At 40.4% G+C, this 26744-nt stretch overlaps 1 protein-coding gene across 8 annotated transcripts in view; it reads right to left on the bottom strand.

The window, feature by feature from the left end:
* NUP98 (nucleoporin 98 and 96 precursor) overlaps window positions 1–26744 on the bottom strand; it is a 124334-nt gene that overhangs the window by 63515 nt on the left and 34075 nt on the right. For 4 of the 8 annotated variants that reach the window (XM_023209572.2, XM_023209573.3, XM_023209575.1 and 1 more), the window contains exons 10-13: window positions 25850–25988; window positions 19186–19278; window positions 9752–9892; window positions 2166–2299 (exon numbers count right to left, since the gene is read on the bottom strand). In XM_023209572.2, the coding sequence (XP_023065340.1) occupies window positions 2166–2299; window positions 9752–9892; window positions 19186–19278; window positions 25850–25988 (507 nt within the window). The remainder of the gene's footprint in view (window positions 1–2165; window positions 2300–9751; window positions 9893–19185; window positions 19279–25849; window positions 25989–26744) is intronic. The other 4 variants (XM_023209576.2, XM_023209577.3, XM_026447484.2 and 1 more) reach the window with 4 other exon arrangements.

Below are 26744 nucleotides of genomic sequence, written 5' to 3'. Positions count from 1 at the left end.
AAAACTCACGTGACATAGAATTCACCATTTTAACACATCTACTTCAATAGTTTTTAGTATATTTACATGGTTGTGCAACCATCACCACTATCTGACTCCTGAAAACTTTGATGACTTCAAAAAGAAACTCAGTTCCTCTCAATTTCTTCCCTTTTTCTTTGCAACTATGAATCTGCTTTCTTTCCCTATGGATTTGCCTATTCTGGGTATAGCATATAAATCAAATCATGTGACTTTTTGTGTCTGGCTCCTTTCACTTAACATTTTCTTTCTTTTTGTTTTGAGATGGAGTTTCCCTCTTGTTGTCCAGGCTGGAGTGCAATGGTGCAATCTCGGCTCACTGCAATCTCCACCTCCCAGGTTCAAGTGATTCTCCTGCCTCAGCCTCACAAGTAGCTGGGATTATGGGCATGTGCCACCATGCCTCGCTAATGCTGTATTTTTCTTTTCAGTAGAGGTGGGGCTTCATCATGTTGGTCAGGCTGGTCTCGAACTCCTGACCTCAGGTGATCTGCCCACCTCAGCCTCCCAAAGTGCTGGGATTAAAGACATGAGCCACCATGCCCATCGTGCCCGGCCTTCACTTATGTTTTCAAGGTTCATTTATGTTATAGCATGTATCAGTACTTTACTCCTATTTATGGCTGAATATTCCATCATACAGATATAAAACATTTTGTTTATCCATTCGTCATTGACAGACACACTTCTATTATCACATATACTCTACTGAACCAGTGTAAATTTAAGTGCTTGTCTGTCTGATCTTTGTCATTGGTTAGCAACCTTAATAAATTCTTGTTTATTTTCATTTTGTATCCTCAGCACTTAACAACACAATGCCTTACACATATTCAGCCGCCTAAAATTAGGCTGCATAAATAATTTTCGTCTAATCATTTACACGTCACTTTAAAAGGTACTTTCATATTCTTATCTTGCTTCTCATATCTAGTTTACAGGATTAAATTTAAGAACATAGTAAGATCCCATTTCTTTTTTTTTTTTTTTTGAAACGAAGTTTTGCTCTTGTTGCCCAGGCTGGAGTGCAATGGCGCAATCTTGGCTCACTGCAACCTCTGCCTGCCAGGTTCAAGCAATTATCCCACCTCCCAAGTAGCTGTGATTACAGGTGCCCACCACCATGCCCAGATAATTTTTGCATATTTAGTAGAGACGGGGTTTCACCGTGTTGACCAGGCTGGTCTAGAACTTCTAAACTCAGGGGATCCACCTGCCTCAGACTCCCAAAGAGCTGGGATTACAGGCATGAGCCACAGTGCCGCGCAGATCCCATTTCTTAAAAAAAAAAAAACAAAAAACTAAAAACCAAAAAAACAAAACAAAAAAACCAGAAAAAACAGAAAATAAAAAGCTGAGGGATACATGTAATGACATAAGTGATTGAAAAATAGTTTCTGTATATTGAGCAATTTACTATGATCCTGGTGTGCATTATCTCATTTGGCCCTCAACATTGAACACTATTACTGTCCCCATTTTACAGAAGAAACAAATTTACGGAGGCAAAATGACTTTCTTATTTTCCAATGTCTCACAGATGATTAGTGGCAAAACAAGGATCAAACAGACCAAAGACTACATTTTTAACACCATGTGAGTAAAAGATCATGTTTTTACACTAGAGTTATAAAAGATTAAACACAAAGCTATGCAAAAATCAAGAGGTTAAGATTTTGGTTATGCCACTTAAGAGCATTATGATTTGAGGAAAGTCAGCCTCTCTAAGCCTTAGTTTGCTTAGTTATAAAATGACAATAGGGCTGGGCATGGTGTCTTATACCTGTAATCCCAGCATATTAGGAGACTGAGGCAGGAGGTTTGCTTCCAGGAGTTCAACACCAGCAAGACATCATCTCAAAAAGAAAAAAACTTAGAAAAAATTGTTTTAATTAAAAATGAGAATATTAATATCTGCCTTATTTCAGGGCTTGATCTTCAGTGTAGTGGTCATTTCACTGTTACAACACCGTCCAGATACAGCAAAAATAATTTACCCCCGGCTGAGTGAAATAATGTCTTAAAAAATTAATTATGCCTAGCTTTGCTTAATCCCTTAATATATACAGGCAAAAAATTACATTCTGCACATTCAGTTTCTCTTTCTTTGATACGATATTTTACAGAAGTATCCTTAAATTTACCTCTTCCTTCTTCTTAGGGTCTGACATGGGATTCCGGAAGAGAGGAGAGTCTCCAAAAGGTGAGTATGTTAGACTATTGATGTGCTGCTGAAGAACAGCCTGCTGAGCAGCAGAAGCATTTGGATCTGTCAAAGCTTTTTTAAAAAAAAGAAAACAAAATTATATATAAATGCAAGGATACGATGCACTTATAACACAGAGCTCAGTATTCTTTTTGAAGAAGTGGTCTTCAAAATGTTCAGATCAATGGTATCACTGGGGCAGAATGTGTGTAGAGCAAACTGTAAAGAAAATCAAGAATCAAATAAGCTAATAGGTCAAATTTAGGAAGAGGTATTTCATAAGATACAGTACTCACATAAATTCACTTACGGTGTTCACTGTCACTACTAATCAAATAAAAGAAAATTTAAACCCTGATGAAATATTTTATGCATACCTATCACTGAAATAGCTGCATAAAAAGCCACAGTCTTTGACTTCTAGAGACATATAGACGGGTTTGTCTAAAGGCAATAATATGACAGTATACAGGGCAAGTACTGTGTGTATGTGTGTGTGTGCGTGCGTGTATACAAGCATGTGTATGTGTAATTGTCTAAAGGAAATAATATGACAATATACAACAGGGAAAGTACTGTGCGCACGCGCGCACACACACACACCCAGGCTGGAGTGTAGCAGCACCATCTTGGCTTGCTGCAACCTCTGCCTCTGGGCTCAAGTGATCCTCTAACCTCAGACTCCCGAGTAGCTGGGACTACAGGGGTGAGTCACCAGGCCAACAACAGCTAATTTTCTCTCTCTGTGTGTGTGTGTGTGTGTGGGGAAAGGGGGTGGGGTTTTTTTTTTAAGAGATGAGGTTTTGCTTTATTGCCTTGGCTAGTCTTGAACTCCTGAACTTGAGCTATCTGCCCACCTTGGCCTCCCAAAATGCTGGGATTACAGGCGTCAGCCACCACACCTGGCCTCTATTTTTTAACCTCATACTTTTAATCATGAAAATTTAACTCAAGGACTTAATTAAACTAGAAAGAAAATAAAAAAAATTCCTAAGCATTCAGTGCATATTATATATAACAGTCAAGATATGGAAACAACCTATGTATCCAACATTAATAGTTGTAGGCTGGGTGCGGTGGCTCACGCTTGTAATCCCAGCACTTTGGGAGGCTGTGGCGAGCAGATCACTTGAGGTCAGGAGTTCGAGACCAACCTGGCCAATACAGGGAAACCCCACCTCTACTAAACACACAAAAAATTAGCTGGGCATGGGGGTGCACACCTATAATCCCAGCTGGAACCCAGGAAGTGGAGGTTGCAGTGAGCCGAGATCACGCCACTGCACTCCAGCCTGGGTGAAAGAGCAAGACTCTGTCTCAAACAAACAAAAAAAGTTGTAAACATCATGACACATCATCATAGGTTATGTAGTTATTAAAAATAATAATTTGTTTCATTGTGGAAGTATGAAATTACCTTTGATTTATTAAGTAAAATTTCCAGGATAAAAATATTATGTACATTAAGGCTACAGAGGAAGTCAGCATACAAACAGAAATGTGTTTTTCTCCCCCCCAATCCAGGTGTCCTCCTGAAGAAAACGGTTAGGTTATCCTTCTAAGTTTATTATTTACATTTATTTAACATTCAAATAATATAAACTGAAAGAAAAAAGAAATCACTAAGTCTAATTTTCTCTCGAAGTATAAGAACTTCTGTTATCAATTGCAGAGAATTTAGGGAACAGACATAAGTAACAATGAAGACTATTTACGATCTACCATTGTAACAAGTAAAACACTAAGAAAAAAAGCAAAACCACTAAAGTATACCCTGACTGAAGGCGAAATCTTTTTGCAAGATAAAAATCTCTTTCCAAAAATACTGATCAAAACTCAAATCATACTAAAGTCATTTTACAGGCAAAAATACTACCTTTTCCCCTTATAAACATTTACAAATAAAGTTACTGCCAAAAGATAATACAATAATCCACAGTAAAGAAGTGACATAAAACATTATGAAAAGTCTCACAACGTTGTAGGGACTGGGGAGAGGCAGTATGGAGAACAAAAGCAGTTAAAAAACAAAACAAAACAACAAAACAAAACAAAAAAAACCAGAATGGGCTGCTATAGCTAAATTAATGAAAACGAAGTAGATCCACCTTAGTCAAAGGTTTCTTAAAATTGATGTATTCAATAAATACTAAAATACCATACGTTCATGTTGATATTTAATAAGACAGGACAAGTTTGCTCAGGATTTCAAACCAAGAGATGTCAATTTTAAGAGCACAAAGTAAATCATCTATATTGAGAAAGTTCCTAAATCCAATTTAAGAGCAAAAAATAAAGAAAAGCATTTTTTTGGGGGTATATAGTACTACAGATTAACAACATACTGTTATTTTGGGGACTATGCAAGCAGACTCAAGAAACATTTTACAGAACTGCAAACCTCACTGGTCATTTTGTTACTGGACAGGCAATTACTCATTTAGGAAACCTTAGTTGATCTCATCATTTAACAAGTACAAATCACTCTACCTGGGTGTGCTCAAAAAAAAAAAAACCAAACCAAAAACTTCCTTTAACAAATCCAAACACAAGAAAGTGTATGAGTGTGTATTTGTATGAATAAATACAAATTTTGTGTTAACTGTAGTATTTAAAGACACCGATAAGCGAGTATCTTGATAGATTAGCAAAAACAAGAAAACAAGCACTACTTAAGCAACTACTGGTATTACATTCAAGCTTGGTCAAAATAATTTGAAAATTTTCCAAAGAACAAATTCTGAAGAAATTTCAAAAGAAAAGATTACAAAACACTAAATCATAACCAAATGATTAAAGGGATTGGGAAACGTATACAAACCAAGTCTTCTGATGAAACACAAGAATCTGATGATACTTTATCCAGAAGAATGTCAGTGGGTTACCACAAATAAATTATACTAGAGCGAGGCATGGTGGCTCACACCTGTAATCCCAGCACTTTGGGAAGTTGAGGTGAGTAGGTTACTTCAGGTCAGGAGTTCATGAATAGCCTGGCCAAATGGCATCTCCACTAAAAATACAAGAATTAGCCGGGCATGGTGACACGTACCTGTAGTCCCAGCTACTCAGGAGGCTGAGACAGGAGAATTGCCTGAACCCGGAGGTGGAGGCTGCAGTGAGCCAAGATCACGCCACTGCACTCCAGCCTGGGTGACAGAGTAAGACTCCTCTCAAAAAAAAAAAAAAAGAAAGAAAGAAAGAAAGAAAAGAAATTATACTAGACTGGTTTTGCTTAGCTTTACGAAATAAAAGTAGAACCACCGGGTGGAAACTCTATGGAGGCAGGATTTGGTTTCTAAACAACCAGAACAGAACAACACACTGTACCGCCTGTAAGGAAGCCACCATACCTGAGGTTTTCTTAAGACAAGCTAGACTCACATAGTTCTAAAGTACTTTCAACTAAGATTCCATGGTACAAAGATGTACATTCTAAAAGTAAATACAATTACCTTTAAATGGGCAGTAATGTTAAGACACACAACTTTAATACTAACTAAATTATTGTGTCAGGAACTTTGGAAAAAGAGACGGATTATTAAAAACTAGTCAAAAAGCTATATAAGTAAAAATGGCATTATTAACAATAATTTATACTACCTCCTTCTACTAAAACCAATGAAAAATGAGAAAAAAATAAAATTAAAACATAATAATTATTATTTTTTTGAGATGGAGTCTCACTGTATCGCCCAGGCTGGAGTGCAGTGGCGCAATCTCAGCTCACTGCAACCTCCGTCTCCCGGATAAGGCAATTCTCCTGCCTCGGCCTTGCAAGCAGCTGGGATTACAGGTGCCTGCCGCCACGCCAGGCTAATTTTTGTATTTTTAGTAAAGACGGGGTTTCACCATGTTGGCCAGGCTGGTCGAACTCCTGACCTCAGGTGATCCACCCGCCTTGGCCTCCCAAAGTGCTGGGATTACAGGCGTGAGGCACCGCGCCCAGCCTATTTTTAAAGATAAAGCTAAGTATAAAGTTTGCACAGAGATCAATGAAAACTCGAAGTCACCTCCTCTCTCTCCAAAGACCTTATTAAAATCTATGGCTAAAAAATATTAAAATGTATATATATAAACCCATAATGACAGACAATGGGAAGGTTGCAAATGAACACATGAGAAAATCTGACAAATTTCTAGAGGAAAGATGCGGACAGAGGCCTTATCAAGCAGGATACAGAAACCTATAGTTTAGAGTACACTCACTAGCAATCACAGCTGACCCTTGAACAACACAAGTTTGAACCGTGTTGATCCACTTATGTGTGGATTTCCTCCTCTGCCATCCCTGAGAGAGCAAGACCAACCCCTTCCTCCCCCTCATGATTTTCTTAATAATATATTCTTTCTTTAGCTTACTTTATAGTAAGAATATGGTACGTACTATATATAATATACATAATGTGTATTAACTGTTTATGCTGTCAGTAAAGCCTGGGAATCAAAGATTCTTTGCAAATTTTCAACTGTGTGGGGGTCAGCACCCCTAACCCTCATATTGTCCAAGGGTCTACCAGTATGATCAAATGACGCATATCTACCTTGGAGAATCCCAGATGTCTAGGGACTTGGGAATACCAGGTTTGATGAAGCAGAATTGAAACCAGGAAGAGGAAAGAATTAATGGAAAGTCTAAGCCAGACGCGGTGGCTCACACCTGTAATCCCAGCACTTTGGGAGGCTGAGGCGAGAGGATTGCTGGAGGTCAGGAGTTCAAGACCAGCGTAGACAAGATGGTGAAACCCAATCTCTACTGAAAATACAAAAAATAGCCGGGCGTGGTGACATGGGCCTGCAATCCCAGCTACTCAGGAGGCTGAGGAAACAGAATCAATTGAACCTGGGAGGCGAAGGTTACAGTGAGCCAAGATCGAGATCACACCACTACACTTCAGTCTGGGACAGAGAGCAAGACTCTGTCTCAAAAAAAAAAAAAAGATAAATGAAGTTTATATAGAAAACTACATATTTCCATCCTCCTAATCACTGGTGCTCAATACACAGGTCAAAGCAGGCCTCTCTCTAAGTAAACACATAAAAAGGAGAAGGGCAACTACTGTGGTTACTGGTATCATCCCAGAGCTAAGAATTTGACATTCTAACATTTAGACAACCCTCTGTCTGATCATAGTTGGTTTCTAGATTACTCACTCTAAAGTAAAACCTACTGGTAAGCCCTACTCACATACAAAAAGTTGCCAGTGACCTTTTAAATATAAATATAAATATAAATATATAAATATTTTTTTTTTTTTGTAGACAGAGCTTCACACTGTCGCCCAGGCTGGAGTGTAGTGGCATGATGTCAGCTTACTGCAACTTCCGCCTTCCAGGTTCAAGTGATTCTCCCGCCTCAGCCTCCAGAGCAGCTGAGATTACAGGCCTGTGCCACCATACCCAGCCAGTTTTTCTATTTGTGGTTGACATGGGGTTTTACCATGTTGGCCGGCTGGTCTCAAACACTTGACCTCAAGCAATCCGCCCACCTCAGCCTCCCAAAGTGCTGGGATTACAGCCATGAGCCACCGTGTCCAGCCTATTTTTAATCTTAAATAGGAATGAAAGGACTACCAAGCATTAAAGATTGGTGGCAGGCACCTGTAATCCCAGCTACTCAGGAAGCTGAGGCAGGAGAATTGCTTGAACCTGGGAAGCAGAGGTTGCAGTGAGCCGAGATTATACAATTGCACTCCAGCCTAGGGGACAGAGAAAGACTCTGTCTCCAAAAAAAAAAAAAAAAAAAGATGAGAAAACAAATAAGGGTAATAAAAGCACAGGGAAGGGTACTAATATCCTCATTTGACAAAGAAGACTCAAGAAATACCAGCACCTTGTTGACAGAATAAGAAAAATATGTAAGTATGTAGCTTAAATTTGCAAAGGTGTCTCAAAACGTGACACATGTATCATGATAGTATGGGAGATAATTTAGTGGTACAGAAACATCTATCCTATTTATCTCAGTTACTCTATTTATGCCAGATGACAACCAGTTTTTCACTTCCTGTGGAACATCATTTTCTTTTCCTTTTTCTTTTTGTCGAGATGGACTCCCACTCTATCACGCAGGCTGGAATGTAGTGGCGCGATCTCGGCTCACTGCAACCTCCACCTCCCGGGTTCAAGCGATTCTCCTGTCTCAGCCTCCTGAGTATCTGGGATTACAGGCAGGCACCACCATACCCGGTTAATTTTTGAATTTTTAGTAGATACGAGATTTCACCATGTTGGCCAGGCTGGTCTCAAACTCCTGACCTCGTGATCCACCCGCCTCGGCCTCCCAAAGTGTTGGGATTACAGGCGTGAGCCACCGTGTCCAGCCCATAATTTTCCTTAAAAAGCTATTTCAATTAAAAAGTAAGTTAATTTCAGCCAGGCGCAGTGGCTCATGCCTGTAATCCCAGCACTTTGGGAGGCCGAGGTGGGCGGATCACAAGGTCAGGAGATGGAGACCATCCTGGCTAACATGGTAAAATCCTGTCTCTATTAAAAATACAAAAAAATTAGCTAGGCATGGTGGCAGGCGCCTGTAGTCCCAGCTACTCAAGAGGCTGAGGCAGGAAAGTGGTGTGAATCCAGGAGGTGGAGCTTGCAGTGAGCCCAGATCGAGCCACTGCACTCCAGCCTGGGCGACAGAGCAAAAACTCCATCTCAAAAAAAAAAAAAAAAAAAAAAAAAAAAAAAAAAGTAAGTTAATCTCCTTAAATTCAAAATAAATAATAAAGTGGTAAGTGGACACTTCCAAAGTTCAGAAGGAGTATTCAAATGAATGAAGTATGAAAAACACCTCAGGCTGGGCGCGGTGGCTTACAACTGTAATCCTAGCACATTGGGATGCCAAGGTGGGTGGATCACGAGGTCAGGAATTCGAGACCAGCCTGGCCAACATGGTGAAACCCCATCTCTGCTCAATATACAAAAAAAAAATTAGCTGGGCGTGGTGGTGTGCACCTGTAATCCCAGCTACTTGGGAAGCTGAGGCAGAAGAATCGCTTGAACCCAGGAGGTGGAGGTTGCAGTGAGATGAGATCACGCCACTGCACTCCAGCTTGGGCAACAGTGCGAGATTCCTTTTCAAAAAAATAAAAGAAAAACACTTCAATAGATAAAATTAAATTTACGAAATATAGTAAATTTAGTAAACATAATTATATTAGAAAAAGTAAATAAAGTAGAGGTGATACATGAGCTAAATTCTCATTTACCATAACAGGTTAAATTTACTTAGATTTAATAAACCAAAACACAGCAATATAAGCACATTTAGAGATATTAATTAAATTATATATCAGATGAATTAAAAAGAGCTAACAAAGTGGTTTCTTTGAGAGAGGAGGCCTAGGAGCAGGGAAAGCAGAGTAGGCCAGGATCTATTAATAAGCCCTTCTTTATTACACAATTGTTTGATGACATGCATGTATGTAATGCCTTGCTAGGAATAGGACAGGGTAGGATGGAAAATCAGGTCAGCAAGTATTAGCAAAAAATTAAGAAAAGCCTTCTAAAGTGACTGACACTTACCTACTGGGGCCTGGGGGGCTCCAAAGCCCAAAGTGGCTGTTGTAGTATTAAATCCAGGGGCCCCAAAGGCTCCTGTACCAAGAGGCCCTCCAATCTTAGGTTGGTTGTTCCCAAACAAAGATGCCTGTCCAGCACCAAGAGCTACGGAGACAAGAGGAAAGAGAAAAGCACCACAGAAGATTCTTTCAGTGTTGTGGCAGAGGTCAGTTACTTAAAAATATAATACATTTGGAAACTTCATAATGACCACTCATTTCAACAAAGGGGGGAATATGGTAAGTGCTACTTCAGATCAAGCACTGGGACAGTACGTTATACACATCATAGGTAAAATACTTAAATCTCTCTGTGCTTGTTTCCTCAACTATAACATGAAGTAACATATGGCTTAGACATTTATCCTAAAATTAAAATGAATAAACATTCATAAAGCATTTAGAAGAGATCAGGTACATACTATATGCTCATCAAAATTAGCTGGTATGTCTGATGTAGAAACTATTATTCCCATTTAACAGAGGAGAAAACTCAGGGTTTAGTAATTAGCATGATGCCACAATGTTATAAATGGTAGAAATGGGGTTCAAACCTAGGTGTACCTGACAACCAGGCCTCTTAACTGCCTGCCACTCTATAGCAGAACAGATTTCCAAAGAATTTTTAAAAATTATTCTTAAAATTCAATACTTGCAAATCAAAATACTCAACACAATCATGTCATCTTTCTTACAGACTAAACTACAGAAAACTAAATCCAACATATTGTCTTTCACTAATACAACGTAACACTTTCAATTATACCATCTCATGAAAACGGCTTTATCTAGACAAACTTGTTTTACAAAAAGCTCAACATCTCCTGGTGAGGTTACTAAACAGACTCAAATTTCAGCACGAACCAGAGTGGTTGGACTAAGAACTAATTTTCACCAGAGGGAAACCCATTGCAGAAACTTGTATTGCTAAATTTTGCTTAGGGAATCCTTGTTGTCAGTGGTGATTTTAGAAGTGTAAAATAGGGGAGAATATGGTGAATACAAGTTACTGGCATTAAAAAAAAAAATCCACTCAATTTCCCAACATGTTTCCCCAAAATTATTGGCAATTTATAAGATTTAAAGTTCCTTTTAAAAAAAAGAGAGAAAGAGAGACAGGATCTCATTATGTCACCCAAGCTGAGTCCTGGGTGCCAGTAATCCTTCCACCTTAGCCTCCAGAGTAGCTGGGACTACAGGCATGCATCACTAGGCATGGCTTCTGAAGTTGTTTTTAACATACCAACTGCATCTTGAAACAAATATCATTTACCAGGAAAATCACTTTAAAGATATAATACTTGCAGGTCAAAAATGCTGTATGGGAACTGCTTTGAGATCACAATCAAAAAAGAACAGGAAGTTTATACCAAGACAATCCACACAATATAAATTAGTAAGGATGACTACTGAACAAATTACTCTGACCGTCCAACCTCATTAAAAATAAGACAACAGGGCCGGGCGCAGTGCCTCACACCTGTAATCCCACACTTTGGGAGGCTGAGGCGGGTGGATCACCTGAAGTCAGGAGTTCAAGACCAGCCTGACCAACATGGAGAAACCTCGTCTCTACTAAAAATACAAAAATTAGCTGGGTGTGGCAGCGTGTGCCTGTAATCCCAACTACTTGGGAGGCTGAGGCAGGAGAATCACTTGAACCCAGGAGGCGGAGGTTGTGGTGAGCCGAGATCACACCATTGCCCTCCAGCCTGGGCAACAAGAGTGAAACTCAGTCTCAAAAATAAAAAAAAAAGACAACATTGCAGCAATAACAATATTTTACCTTAAAAAGGACAGCTTTGGGACAAAGAATAAGACTTCTTTTAAAGTTCTAAACCATTAGTAATTCATGTAAGCTCCAAGAAATACTAAAACTGTATTACTTCATCAAAGGAAATAGTTTACAGCACCAATTACAGAATTTTTTATTTTCTGGTAGTCTAATACCTCCTTGCCTCCAAACAAAAACTTAGGTGAAACTCAAATATATAAAATAGATGAAAAATTCTACTCTAAATGTGTGCCCTCACCTTTACAGCATCCCTGGATGATGACCCATGAATCAGTCTAAAATCACTGTACTGTATTTCAATAATCCACAGAAGAATAAAAAAAGGCACTGTGGGCCAGGCGCGGTGGCTCACGCCTGTAATCCTAGCACTTTGGGAAGCCAAGGAGGGCAGATCACCTAAGGTCAGGAGTTCGAGACCAGCTTAACAAACATGGAGAAACCCTGTCTCTACTAAAAATACAAAATTAGCCGGGCGTGCGGCACATGCCTGTAATCCCAGCTACTCGGGAAGGCTGAAGCAGGAGAATCGCTTGAACCCAGGAGGCGGAGGTTGCAGTGAGCCGAGATCACGCCATTGCACTCCAGCCTGGGCAACAGGAGCAAAACTCCATCTCAAAAAAAAAAAAAAAAAAAAAAAAAAAAGGCACTGTGAGGTTTGGGTTGTCTGTAAAGGAATTATCATAAAATGACTACTGACTATTGCAATTTATCAATGGAAAAATAGGTATTTTTATCCAGATTTGCCTTCTTTTATGCACAAATGGCTTTTTGTTTAATGAAAGAACTAATGGTCCAGAATATGAGAGACATTCTGAGTGCGATGTTGTGTGATATAATAAAGTTTTGGTAATTTGTCAAGATAGGAAAAATGTGCTATATTTATGATTAGCTGTAGCAGTTATAAAGAAGCTATATGGGGGGCAAAATGGTAATAGCGGCCTTAGAAACTCCACAGAAAATCAAGAAAAAATTGAAAATGGTTATTTTCCTTTTGAGACATTCCAAAATTGTTAGAATTTATTAAATTGATCTAAGGCATCTATTAGCATCAGAAAGATTTTTCTATGTGTCTCTTAGTATTACAATCAACTTTACTATATGTAGCCATTACTTCAAGGAAAACCTGTAGAACGAAGGTTTATTATTATTAATAAGTAACCAAGGCAATGGTGTGCAATTGATAGTGCTAATGATAGTTAATATCACTATAAAACAAGAAATGATTATGTCCATGAGTTAATGGATGTTTCTTAGTCTGAACACATAGTGCAGGAGAAAAATCACATGCCAAGGGACAGTATAAAACGTTTTATACTAAGATTGGTTTCTTAAATCTAAGCATACAAAAAAATCTTATGTATCTGTACATTTAACATTTGTATATTAACTAATCATTAAGTACCCAAATGCTCATGTTACAGGAGGCTTGAGTTTGAATCTCCATCACTGAAAATAAGAAGCTGCAGAGAAACACCCATTTAGCTAATGCCTCCCAAAAATACAGCCGAAAGCTACAGCGCTAGTCTACCTGTTAAATAATGAAATGCAGAGTTCAGGAATGTGGGTGTTTATATGCAAGTCTCAGGAAATGTTCCTCTCAAAGCCAAGGGCCTGCTTCAGCAGATGTGATAATTAGGGAATTGCAACAGTGTGTGTGTCTGGTGACTCACAATTCTCATTTCCCTACATGATACACTGCTGCTAAGGTTGTGGGTGTAAAATTCTTAATTGATTGTATTCATCTTTTAGTTTATAGGAGAGGCATGTATAAGGCATATACAACAGCAACACAAATGCAGTTTGTTGTGAGAGAGAACTGTCGGAGGAAAACAGAGTATATTAAAATAAAATGTTAGGATATTACATTATTGTGGAATAAGAGACAAAAGCATCAGAAAAGGAGTTACAGAGTCTTGGAATATGGGGGAAGACATTGCTAATCAAAACCTACACGATTCAGGAATCAAAGATAAGTAATTCTGATCACATAAAAATAAAACTTGTGGCTGGGTGCAGTGGCTCATGACTGTAATCCCAGTACTTTGGGAGGCTGAAGCAGGGGTATCACGAGGTCAAGAGTTCCAGACCAGCATGGCCAAAATGGTGAAACTCCATTTCTACTAAAAATACAAAAATTAGGCTGAGGCAGAAGAATTGCTTGAACCCAGGAGGCAGAGGTTGCAGTGAGCCGAGATCACGCCACTGCACTACAGCCTAGGCAACAGACCAAGAGTCCATCTTGGAAAAAAATAAAATAAAACTTGCAGTGGGCAGGGGGGGAGGGATAGCATTAGGAGATACACCTAATGTAAATGATGAGTTAATGGGTGCAGCACACCAACATGGCACATGTATACATATATAAGAAACCTGCACATTGTGCACATGTAACCTAGAACATAAAGTATAATAATTAAAAAAAAAAAAAAAAAAAAATCACAAAACAACTTGTGGCCCAGTGCAGTGGCTCAAACCTCTAATGCCAGCACTCTGGGAGGCTGAGGCAGGCGGATCACCTGAGGTCAGTAGTTCAAGACTAGCCTGGCCAACATGGTGAAATTCCGTCTCTACTAAAATTACAAAAAATATTTAAAAAAAAGAAAAGTCTTCTTTAATTTGAATTTGAGCAAAAAAGAAAAGAAAAGAAAAGCCTTCCTTAATTTGCCCGTACCAAAGCTATTTTTTCCTACAGGGTTGGAAGAAAACATTTGATTTCAAATGATACATTCTGCATATGTTTAGGGATCACACAGCACAACGAAATGAGAGTTTTTAAGTTTTAATTTCTTGCAAAATTTATGTGGCAGAAGTTGGATAAGTTGAAAAGCTCAAATGAAATTCTTTCTGGGGTATAATGGGGAATTTTCTTTTTTTTTTTTTTGAGACGGAGTCTCGCTCTGTCACCCAGGCTGGAGTGCTGTGGCCGGATCTCAGCTCACTGCAAGCTCCGCCTCCCGGGTTCAGGCCATTCTCCTGCCTCAGCCTCCCGGGTAGCTGGGACTACAGGCGCCGCCACCTCGCCCGGCTGGTTTTTTGTAGTTTTTAGTAGAGACAGGGTTTCACCGTGTTAGCCAGGATGGTCTCGATCTCCTGACCTCGTGATCCGCCCGTCTCGGCCTCCCAAAGTGCTGGGATTACAGGCTTGAGCCACCGCGCCCGGCCGGGGAATTTTCATTAAAAAAAAAAAAACACCTATTATATAACCAAAAAGAGTTAATATCCATGATATGCAAAGCATCCTTAAAAATAAATTAAGAGGCCAGGCACGGTGGCTCACGCCTGTAATCCCAGCACTTTGGGAGGCTGAGGCTGGTGGATCACTTGAGGCCAGGAGTTCGAGACCAGCCTGACCAACATGGTGAAACCCCGTCTCTAACTAAAAAAAGGCAAAATGAGCCGGGTGCAGTGGCGCATGCCTATAATCCCAGCTACTTAGGAGGCTGAGGCAGGAGAATCACTTGAACCTGGGAGGTGGAGGTTGCTGTGAGCTGAGATCACACCACTGTACTCCAGCCTGGGCAATGAGAGAAACTCAGTTTCAAAATAAATAAATAAATAAACAAACAAACAAACAAATAAATAAAATGTAAATTAACAAGAATCTCAAGTTAGTAGTAGGTGCAGAAAAAAGAAACAGTAATCCAATACTTTGAACAGAGAACTGACTCAAATGGCAAATAAAAAAACAAAGATATTCACCTTTGCCAGTAATCAGTGAAGTACAAATTGGAATTCACCAATTTCTATTATCATGTATGCAAAGACAAAAAAGCCCAACAATATGGAAAATACAGAAAAATGGACATTTTATATAATGTGAGCAACACAAACTGGTATTATTTTTGAAAGGCAAATTAGCAAATCCAACCAAAATCTGAAATATGCATATCTTCCAACACTGCCATTCCAAGTTGATGTAGCAATCCTACAATAAACTAACACGTGGAAAATTATGTAACAAAAAATCTTCACTGAGGGCTTTGCCAACATTATCAAATAACTCAAATGTCCATCAACAGATGAAATGTTAAATAAGTAAAGGTATATGTATGATGTGTGTAAATTGTGTTTAATGGAATACTAAAAAATTTTGGGGGGAATGAGAAAAAAGTCTCATTCCCATCAACCTGTGTGGAGAGCAGTGGAATGATCACTGCTCACTGCAGTCTTGACTTCCAAAGCTCAGGTGATTCTCCCACCTCAGCCTCCCGAGTAGCTCGGACTACAGGCACGAGCCACTAAGCCCAGCTAACTTTTTGCATTTTTAGTACAGACAGGGTCTCCTTATGTTACCCAAGCAATCTGCCCACCTCAGCCTCCCAAAGACCTGGGATTACAAGCATGAGCCACCTCATCCAGCTCTAAATAGGGTTTTTAAAAATGAGATTGATCTGTATGTACTGACGAAAAGAAAAACTGATATTATGTGAAATGAAAATACAAGTCACAGAACACCATGTAAGACAGTGCTTTCAAACATTTTCGACTACAGCACATGCTATGAAAAACACTGAGATCCAAAACACATAAACATAAACACAATTGAAACAAAGTTTCATAAAAGAATATTAACCTTAATATTTCAAATGATTTTTTTTTTTTTTTAAAAACAGAGTCTCATTCTGTTACCCAGGCTGGAGTGCAGTGGTACGATCATAACCCACTGTAGCATCTACCTCCCAGGCTCGAGTGATCCTCCCACAGCACATCTCATTCAGCTGCTTGAGTAGCTAGGACTATAGGCATACGTCACCATGCACATCTATTTTATTTATTTATTTTTTTAATAGCATCTTACTATGTTGCTCAAGATGATGTTAAATTCCTGACCTCAAGCAATCCTGCCTAGGCCTCCCAAAGTGCTGGGATTACAAGCATAACCCATTAGGCCCAGCCTACTGATTTTTAATTCTACTTCATTTTCTTAAAATGCTGATTGCAGGCAACTATATTAATTACAACCAACTAATGCATCTCAGCCTTTGGCCTAAAAGTCACTCATGCAGGGTATAGTTTCCATTTAAAAATATAATTCTAGGCTGGGCGCGGTGGCTCACACCCGTAATCCCAACACTTTGGGAGGCCAAGGCAGGGGGATCACCTGAGGTCGGGAGTTTGAGACCAGCCTGACCAACGTGGAGAAACCCCGTCTCTACTAAAAATACAAAATTAGCTGGGCATGGAGGCACATGCCTATAATCCCAGCTACTCGGGAGGCTGAGGCAGGAGAATCGCTTGAACCCGGGAGGCGGAGGTTGTGGTGAGCCAAGATCGCACCACTGCACTCCAGCCTGGGGAACAAGAGCGAAACTCCGTCTCAAAAAACAAACAAGAATATAATCCTAACCCCTAAATATAAAAGACATGTATGTATAGACGTGTGTGTGTGTGTGTAAACATGTCCGAAAAATGCATAGAAAGGGGTCTGACAAGATACATGCCCAACAAACCTAATTACTTCACAGTTGAAAAAGACTGGGCTTTTCATGAAACTTCTGAATTGTTAAAAATTTTTTACCAGGCCGGGCGCGGTGGCTCAAGCCTGTAATCCCAGCAACTCTGGGAGGCCAAGGCGGGCGGATCACAAGGTCAGGAGATCAAGACCATCCTGGCTAACATGGTGAAACCCCATCTCTACTAAAAAAATACAAAAAAAAAACTAGCCGGGCAAGGTGGCGGGCGCCTGTAGTCCCAGCTACTCGGGAGGCTGAGGCAGGAGAATGGCGTGAACCCGGGAGGCAGAGCTTGCAGTGAGCTGAGATCCGGCCACTGCACTCCAGCCTGGGCCACAGAGCCAGACTCCGTCTCAAAAAAAAAAAAAACAAAAAACACTTTTTACCAGCACTTACATCTTTTATCTTAAGCAGGGAGCACTGACTCATGCCTGTATTTCCAGCACTTTAAGAGCTCAAGGCAGGAGGATGGCTTCAGCCCAGGGGTTCGGGACCAGACTGGGCAAAACAGGCCAATCTCATCTCTCCAAAATATTAAAAAATTAGCCGAGCATGGTGGCTTGCATCTGTTGTCCCAATTACTAGGGAGGCTGAGGTGGCAGGATGGTTTGAGCCCAGGAGGTAGAGGCTGCAGTGAGCTGTGATCATGCCAATGCACTCCAGCCCGGGCAACAGAGCAAGAACCTGTCTCAAAACAAAACACTTTTAATCTTAAAAAGAAAACTGAAGGCTGGGCGCAGTGGCTCATGCCTGTAATCCCAGCACTTAGGGAGGCTGAATCGGGAGGATCACGAACTCAGGAGTTCAAGACCAGCCTGGCCAACACAGTGAAACCCTGTCCCTACTAAAAATACAAAAATTTGCTGGGCGTGGTGGTGTGCGACTGTAGTCCCAGCTATTCGGGAGGTGGAGGTTGCAATGAGCCGAGATTACGCCACTGCACTCCAGCCTGGGGGACAGAGCAAGACTCCATCTGAAAAAATTAAAAAAGGAAAATTGAAAAAAATAAAAATAAAAACCACAAAAGCAGCTCATAGTACAAAATCAGGTTCCATTAAGAAGGAAATGACAGCCAGGTACAGTGGCTTGCACCTGTAATCCCAGCACTTTGGAGGCCGAGGAGGGAGGACCACCTGAGGTCAGGAGTTCAAGAGCAGCCTGACCAACATAGTGAAACCCTGTCTTTACTAAAAATACAATGATTAGCCAAGCATGGTGGTACACCTGTAATCCCAGCTACTAGGAAGGCAGAGGGAGGAGAATTGCTTCAACCTGGGAGGCGGAGGTTGCAGTGACCTGCAATTGCACCACTGCACTCCAGCCTGAACAAGAGAGCAAGACTCCGTCTCCAAAACAAAAAACAAAAAACAAAAAACAAAAAACAACAAAAAAAAAGAAGGAAATGACAGATGAATGCTCAGATGATACAAGGGAAAAAAACAGATTTACTGGACAGTGGAAGCAGAGACTATGGAAATGGTTTAACACTAACTGACCACACCTGCAGGCAAATGAACTGAAAAAGTAGGCTAAACTGTTTAATTAAACAACCTCATTTTACTGTACATGCGAAAACATTTATATATCTTATGACCATCATCACCCTCCAACTGTTTAAAAACAACTGGGCAGGTAGAAGGGTGGGTATCTTCAAAGGCACTGAAAAACAGCTGTTAACAGTAGGATCAGGGAAAAGGGGTGACACTGGTCTATATGACAATCGAACTAAATGAAATTCTCCTTGCAAAGGAGAATTACATCAGCATGTGCTCTTATTGCTCTCCCTTTCTATTAGGGCTTACTTTGATAAACAGTTTAAGGTCTCAAATCCCTGTTACAAAAGTAACATGGGGAAACTGAAAGTTAATGTCCTCATGACAATTGTCATATTAAATATTAAAAATCTCAAATAGACCAGGACTATCAGAGGACACTTTGTAGAAAAGGGAGCATACTGCTTCTAAGACAAATGTGCCAATATTTTAAAGCCTGGTAAAGCATAACTGCTGGGAATGTTTTATAAACCCAACTAGAAAAATGAAAAGGTAGACTTCTTAATTCCAGTAATATAATCAAATAGATCTCTCATGTTCCAGAAACCAGAAAGTCAAGTTGTGTCACTTCCTAGATCTCATGGTAGCAGTTTCTTACCTGTTCCAAATCCTGCACCAAGCCCAGTTCCAAGAGTCCCAGGTGCTGGTTTACTTCCAAAAATACTATTCCCACTGGTATTTGTGCCAAAACCTAGGAAAACAAAAGAATGAGTGGACTGTACTTTTAATATAACTCTCAATTTCCTCTATAAGGCAGTTTAACACAAAGCAGTCTGACTCTAAGTTGTGAACCTTTCAGTTAATATTTAGGACTCCTAACTTGTAGGATAACTTTAAAAAAAATTTTCACATATGCTAACAAGTCTTCATATTTACTTAATTACGTTTCAACCTTGAAATATCAATTCAGAGGCCAGGCATGGTGGCTCACGCCTATAATCCCACTACTTTGGGAGGCCGAGGCAGAAGGATCACCTGAAGTCAAGAGTTCAAGAGGAGCCTGGCCAACATGGTGAAACCCCGTCTCTACAAAAATACAAAAAAAATTGGCCAGGCATGATGGTGGGTGCCTGTAATCCCAGCTACTCAGGAGGCTGACGTGGGAAAATCGTTTGAACCCAGGAGAGAGAGGTTGCAGTGAGCCTAGATCGCGTCACTGCACTCCAGCCTGGGCGACAGAGCAGGACTCTGTCTCAAAAACAAATAAAAATAAGTAAATAAAATAAAGAAGTATCAATTCAATACAAGGTAATATCAATATTCAAGCAAAGTGAATGTGTTTGAGCTTTGGGAACATTGCCTTTGTGAGGCCCAAAGCTTTCAATGCATGATTCAAGTTTATTTAGAAGAAAAATTCACGCCTCTTAAGTTGTACTAAAAAAATAAAACAATTGGCCAGGCGTGCTGGCTCACAACTGTAACCCCAACACTTTGGGAGGCCAAGGTGGGCGGATCATGAGGTCAGGAGTTCGAGAACAGCCTGGAGAACATGGTGAAACCCCGTCTCTACAAAAAATACAAAATTAGCCAGGCATGGTGGCGCATGCCTATAATCCCAGCTACTTGGGAGGCTGAGGCAGGAGAATCACTTGAACCCGGGAGATGGCAGTTGCAGTGAGCCAAGATCGCGCCACTGCACTCCAGCTTGGATAGAGTGAGACTCTGTTTAAAAAAAAATGCAATACAATGAAATAAAAATAAAACAATCAACAAAGACACTTTCACTGAACCTAAAAGTCCTTGCTAAGAAAAAAATTACCTCCAAAACTCTCTATAGTAGCTTTTATTTTGAACAGATGAACCAGGCCTGGATAGTAAGGTGTAAATGATTACACATGAGAAGTCTCCTTCACTATGAGCCACCATTTAGACAAAATCCTATAATTCCCCTTTAAAATCCACAGGTATCAGCCAGACACAGTGGCTGGCAACTGTAATCCCAGCACTTTGGGAGTCCAAGGTGGGTGGGTCACTGGAGGTTACAAGTTCAAGACCAGTCTGGCCAACATGGAGAAACCCCATCTCTACTAAAAATACACAAATTAGCTGGCATGGTGGTGCACACCCAGAATCCTAACTACTTGGGAGGCTGAAGCAGGAGAATCACTTGAATCCAGGAGGCAGAGGTTGCAGTAAGTCGAGATCACAACATTGCACTCCAGCCTAGGTGACATAGCGAGACACTAGCTCAAAAAAAAAAATTTAAAAAATCCATAGGCATCAAACAAAGATCCTATTCTGTACTGCTGCCATTACTTTTCTTTTGTTCACCTATGTTCACAAAGTTTCATTATTCCTTTTGGAACTAAATATCAATGAAACAATTAATGAATATGTCATTAATTTCTCATAAGAGAAAAAAATAACTAGCCAGAAAACCCTGTTTGTAAAACATATGAAGTCATTTAAAAGTCATAAAGTACTGGGCACGATGGCTCACACCTGTAATCCCAACACGTTGGGAGGCAGAGGCAGGTAGATTACTTGAGATCAGGAGTTTAAGACTAGCCTAGCCAACATGTGAAACCTCTTCTTTACTACCACTAAAAAAAAAAAACACACAGCTGGCTGTGGTGGTGCACATTTGTAATTCCAGCGACTTGGGAGGCTGAGGCAGGAAGATCACTTGAACCAAGGAGACAGAGGGTTGCAGTGAGCTGAGATCACACCACTGCACTCCAGCCTGGGCAACGGAGCAAGACTCCGTCTCCAAAAGAAAAAAAAAATCATGGAGGGAAACCAGTCCAAAAAGATAACAAACACAGTAAAGAGACTATTTTGGAAGACGAAAAAGTATCACTAATATCGTATCGATCAAGTGATCGTATCACTGTGATCGCGGGTGGATCACAAGGTCAGGAGTTCAAGACCAGCCTGGCCAAGATGGTGAAATCCCGTATCTACCAAAAATACAAAAATTAGCAGGGCATGGTGGCGGGTGCCTATAATCCCAGTTACTCGGGAGACTAAGGCGGAGAATCGCTTGAACTCGGGAGGTGATGGTTGCAGTGAGCCAAAATCATGCCACTGCACTCCAGCCTGGGTGACAGAGCGAGAATCCATCTCAAAAAAAAAATAAATACATAAAATAAAATCCAAACAAGTAACCTGACTTAATTGCTATATATTTGACTCAGACATTCATTGAATCTCCTCTTGAATTGTTCTAATAGCTATACCACAAAAATGGAGTGCTGCCTACTCAAGCAATCAATTTTCCTTGATGAAAAAATAGAAAATGTACTTGGAGATTTTTCTTTTTGAATAAAAATTTAATCAAAAGGGATCTTACAGCCCCATAAGCAGCAGAAAACAAGATACTCGTGAACTACCTCAAACCCACAGGAGGGAAATAAATCCCAATTTACACTGTTTATACCACACATTTCCTCCGATTCTCATGGACAAGTTTATCAACTTATAAAATTCAATTTTAAAAATAACAATTAAAAAGACAATTCAAATTCAGCACACAAGTTAGTAAGGCAACTCAGATAAAGATGACACCTTTCATTGTCCTATCACTGAACATGACTGTAAATATATTCACACACCAAAAAAAAAAAACAAAACAAAACTCTAAGCAAATCAGAAATCTGCAACCATAGATTAACATCAAATATATCTTAAAAAAAATTTTATCGGCCGGGCAGTGGCTCATGCCTGTAATCCCAGCACTTTGTGAGGTCAAGGCAGGCGGATCACCTGAACTCAGGAGTTTGAGGCCAGCCTGGGTGACATGGTAAATCCTGCCTCTATAAAAATACAAATATTAGCCAGATGTGGTAGCACATGCCTGTAGTCCCAGCTACTCAGGAGGCTGAGGTGGGAGATCACTTGAGCCCAGGAGGCGGAGGTTGCAGTGAGCTGAGACCACCCCAGTACACTCTAGCCTGGGAGACAGTGAGAAAAGAGAGAAGAGAGAAGAGAGGAGAAAGAAGAGAAGGAAAGAAGAGAAAAGAAAGAAAAGAAAGAAAGAAAGAAAGGAAAGAAAGAAGGAAAAACAGACGAAGGGAGGAAGGGAGGGAGGGAGGAAGGAAGGAAGGAAGGGCCGAGCATGGTGGTGGTTCACACCTGTAATCCCAACACTTTGGTAGACTGAGGTGGGCAGATCACCTGAGGTCAGGAGTTCAAGACTAGACTGGCCAACATGGACCGTGTTTCTACTAAAAATACAAAAATTAGCTGGGTGTGGTGGTGCATGCCTGTAATCCCAGCTACTTGGGAGGTTGAGGCAGAAGAATCGCTTGAACCCAGGAGGCAGAGGTTGCAGTGAGCTGAGATCACGCCACTGCACTCCAGCCTGGGCAACAAGAGCAAAATTCCGTCTCAAAAAAAAAAAAGGAAGAAAGAAAAGAAAAAAGAAAAATAGCATTTAATCTTGAACATGAAGCATGTTACAAAAAAAAAAGAGCTTTTATTAAACACACACATTTTCAAAGGGAGTGGAAATTGGTTCTTGAGGGACTACAATATCACAGATTATGATAGTTTGTGGCCCTCCAAAGAGTCACACAACATAAACAGATACACAGTATATGTGTGGTATGAAAATCTCAGGGGAAGGGAGAAGATGATTAAGACAGGCCGAGCGCGGTGGCTCACACCTATAATCCCAGCACTTTAGGAGGCCAAGGCGGGTGGATCATGAGGTCAGGAGATCGAGACCATCCTGCCTAACATGGTGAAATCCCGTCTCTACTAAAAATACAAAATAAAAATTAGCCAGGCGTGGTGGTGGGCACCTGTAGTCCCAGTTACTCGGGAGGCTGAAGCAGAATGGCGTGAACCCAGGAGGTGGAGCTTGCCTTGAGCCCAGATCGGGCCACTGCACTCCAGCCTGGGCAACAGAGCGAGACTCTGTCTCAAAAATATAAATAAATAAATAAACGAAAGAAAAAACAGTTCCATTACAACAGGTAAAACTTAAAAACAAAAAAATAGTCTACAAAGGGTCCATGGGGAAGGGTAAATGATAACAGAAAAGGCTGAGAAACGCTAATTGACCCTTAACCATCTTTTCACTTTAATTTTATAGGTAAGAAATAAGTAGGGATGGGTGCAGTGGCTCACACCTGTAATCCCAGCACTTTGGGAGGCTGAGGAGGGCGGATCGCCTGAGGTTATGAGTTCCAGACCAGCCTCGCCAACGTGGTGAAACCCCATCTCTACTTTAAATACAAAAATTAGCTGGGTGTGGTGGCAGGCGCCTGTAATCCCAGCTACTCGGGAGGCTGAGACAGGAAAATCACTCAAACACAGGTGGTGGAGGTTGCAGTGAGCCAAGGTTGTGCCATTGTACTACAGCCTGGGAGGGAGGGAGGAAGGGAGGGAGGTGAGAGGGGGAGAGAGGGAAGGGGGAGTGGGGGAGAGAGCGGGAGAGAGGGAGGAGGATGGAGGGGAGGAGGGAGAGAGAGAGAGAGAGAGGAAGGGAGGGGGGAGAGAGAGGGAGGGAGGGGAGGGGGGAGAAAGAGGGAAGGAGGGAGGGAGAGATGGAGAGAGAGAGAGAGAGAAAGAGAGACAGAGACAGAGAGACAGACGCCAAGTATCTCATCTACGGTAACCAAGTCCACTGTCTCAAAACGGTTGTTTCAGAGTATGACCAAAAGGAATTATAGGAACTATAATCATTTCTGGCAGTGAATGAGCAAAACGACTAAAAGGGATTATAAAAATGAAACGAAACACATCAATTTAGGAATTGGTACCTATCAATGACCTATCTACCTTCCTCATGTAGTTGACAGTTAGATAAAACATATTAATCTTCCAACAGATGTTCAATATGATCTCTTCTCCAGTACAAGACCATTCAAAGGCCCATTAAAAAACTGAGTTAACTGCTGACCTACACCAAATAACCATGTCTTTGTACTCATCTCCCAAATAGAACCTATCAGTGCCTAGTGATGTCTCGGGCACACAAAATCCTCAAGAAATATTTGAACCACTATTTCCCTCGACAAACAGAATAAACTTCCTATATCTGATCTGACAGATGCTGAATTTTGAAAACATAATTAGGTCGTTATAAGACATATTGAAAATATTGACTGGACATGGTGGCTCACGCCTATAATCCCAGCACTTTGGGAAGCCAAGGCAGGTAGATCACTTGAATTCAGGAGTTCAGACCAGCCTGGCCAACATGGTGAAACCTTGTCTCTACTAAAAATACAAAAATTAGCCAGGCACAGTGGTGCGTGCCTGTAATCCCAGTGACTCGGGAGGCTGAGGCGGGAGAATCGCTTGAAACCGGGAGGCAGAGGTTGCAGTGAGCCGAGATCGAGATCATGCCACTGCACTCCAGCCTGGGCGACACAGTGACACTACACCTCAAAATAAAATAAAAAATAAAAAATAAAATAATAGTAAGAATATCATGTTCCATAAAACTGGTTTAAATTTTTCCAGCATATCTCCAAGACAGTAGGTTAAGGTTTTTAAAATTATTGTTCAATCTTTTCTGTATTTTCCAGATTTTTAACAACGAATATGTATACAATGAACATGCATTCAAAATTTTTGAAACAGTAAAAAATAAACTACTGAATAATTCCCCAAATCAGAAAGGTTTCAACTTTCTTATATTATTTTTCTTATTTTATTTTTTTAGAGACCTGCTTCCACTATGTTGCCTAGGCTGGAATGCAGTGGCAATTCACAAGTGTGATCACAGCACACTGCAGCCTTGAACTCCTAAGTGATATACCTGACTCAGCCTCCATAATGGCTGGGACTACAGGTGCTTACCACAATACCTGGCATATTTCGACTTTCACTAAGAATAACCAGGCCAGTTGCAGTGGCTCACACCTGTAATTGCAGCACTTTGGGAGGCTGAGGCGATATAAAGACCCTGTTATCCACCAAAAAAAACCCAAAAAACAGAACAAAAAACAAAAAGCAAAAACAAAACAACACAACAAACCAACAACAAAAATAAGAACAACCAAATATCTCCTGTATACCACCACAGGTTTGAAAGCTGGCCTCATACAATGTGTCACTTAACCAAATGTGTTTCCTTTATGGTTTCTCAGCTATTGCTGAGATAATCCAAAGTAAATGAAAAGCAATTTACATGCCTACTAATTATCTCAAGCCATACCCAGGACTTTAAACTTTTCCCTCTTGTACTTCACATCAAGCTATGGCTTACCTGAGAACTTTTAAATATTTCCAATCATACGAATCAGGAGAATAATGTGTGGTATAGTCAGTGTAACTTTAAGAGAGCCAAACCTGCTTTTTATATGTACCAAAATTAGAAGTGTTTGTATTGGTTCCTAAAGTCAGGGTTGGTTTGTTACCAAAGAGCCCGCCACTGGTTGTACCAAATGAAGGTGCACTGGTTGTGCTGCTTCCAAATGTAGTAAGCTTGTTATTGCCAAACAGGGTCTAAAAAGAATAGAATACAGGAAAATTTAAAATAATATTAAGACACACACCAAACTAAACACAGGTTACCTCAGGTATACTGGATTGGGTACGGGGTGGGGGAAAGATGTCCTAACATTTATAAAAAAGGTAGAAAAAAGATGAATAAAGGCTATCAAAAAATATAAACACAGAATGCTTCTGGCCTGAAAAGTTAATGGTGACCCCTAAGGATTACCACTGAAACACAATGAATCCATGAAACCAGATTTCAGTGGGGCAAAGAAAAAAAAAACAAGGCCATCAAATATCTTTTTACCTGTTAAGAGAAATGTAGCAAATGTTTACTATGCCAGAAGAAATCATTACAAGAAAAACTTTGAACATGCTGCAACATGGACGCACCTTGAAAACGCTATGCTAAGTAAAAGACACCAATCACAAAAGACCATATATTATGATTCCATTTACATGAAGTGTTCAAAATAGTCAAATCCATAGAGAGAAAGTAGGCTTAAGATGATTAGAGGAAAACAGGGAGTGACTGCCAATGACTATGGCATTTTTTTTTGGCATAATGAGTATGTTCTAAAACTACTGATAGTTGCACATTTTGTCGATGTACTAAAAACCACCTAGCTGTACACTGTAAAGAGACAAATTGTATGGCATGTGAACTATACATCAATAAATCTGTCACTAGAAAGTACTGGAAGCTGGGCACAGTAGCTCACGCCTGTAATCCCAGCACTTTGAAAGGCCAAGGTGGGAGGATCA

This window comes from Piliocolobus tephrosceles, chromosome 13 (assembly GCF_002776525.5).
Source record: "Piliocolobus tephrosceles isolate RC106 chromosome 13, ASM277652v3, whole genome shotgun sequence".
Taxonomy (NCBI): Eukaryota; Metazoa; Chordata; class Mammalia; order Primates; family Cercopithecidae; genus Piliocolobus; species Piliocolobus tephrosceles.
The sequence above is the reverse complement of the archived record's forward strand: the minus strand, read 5'-3'. Positions and strand labels throughout refer to the sequence as shown.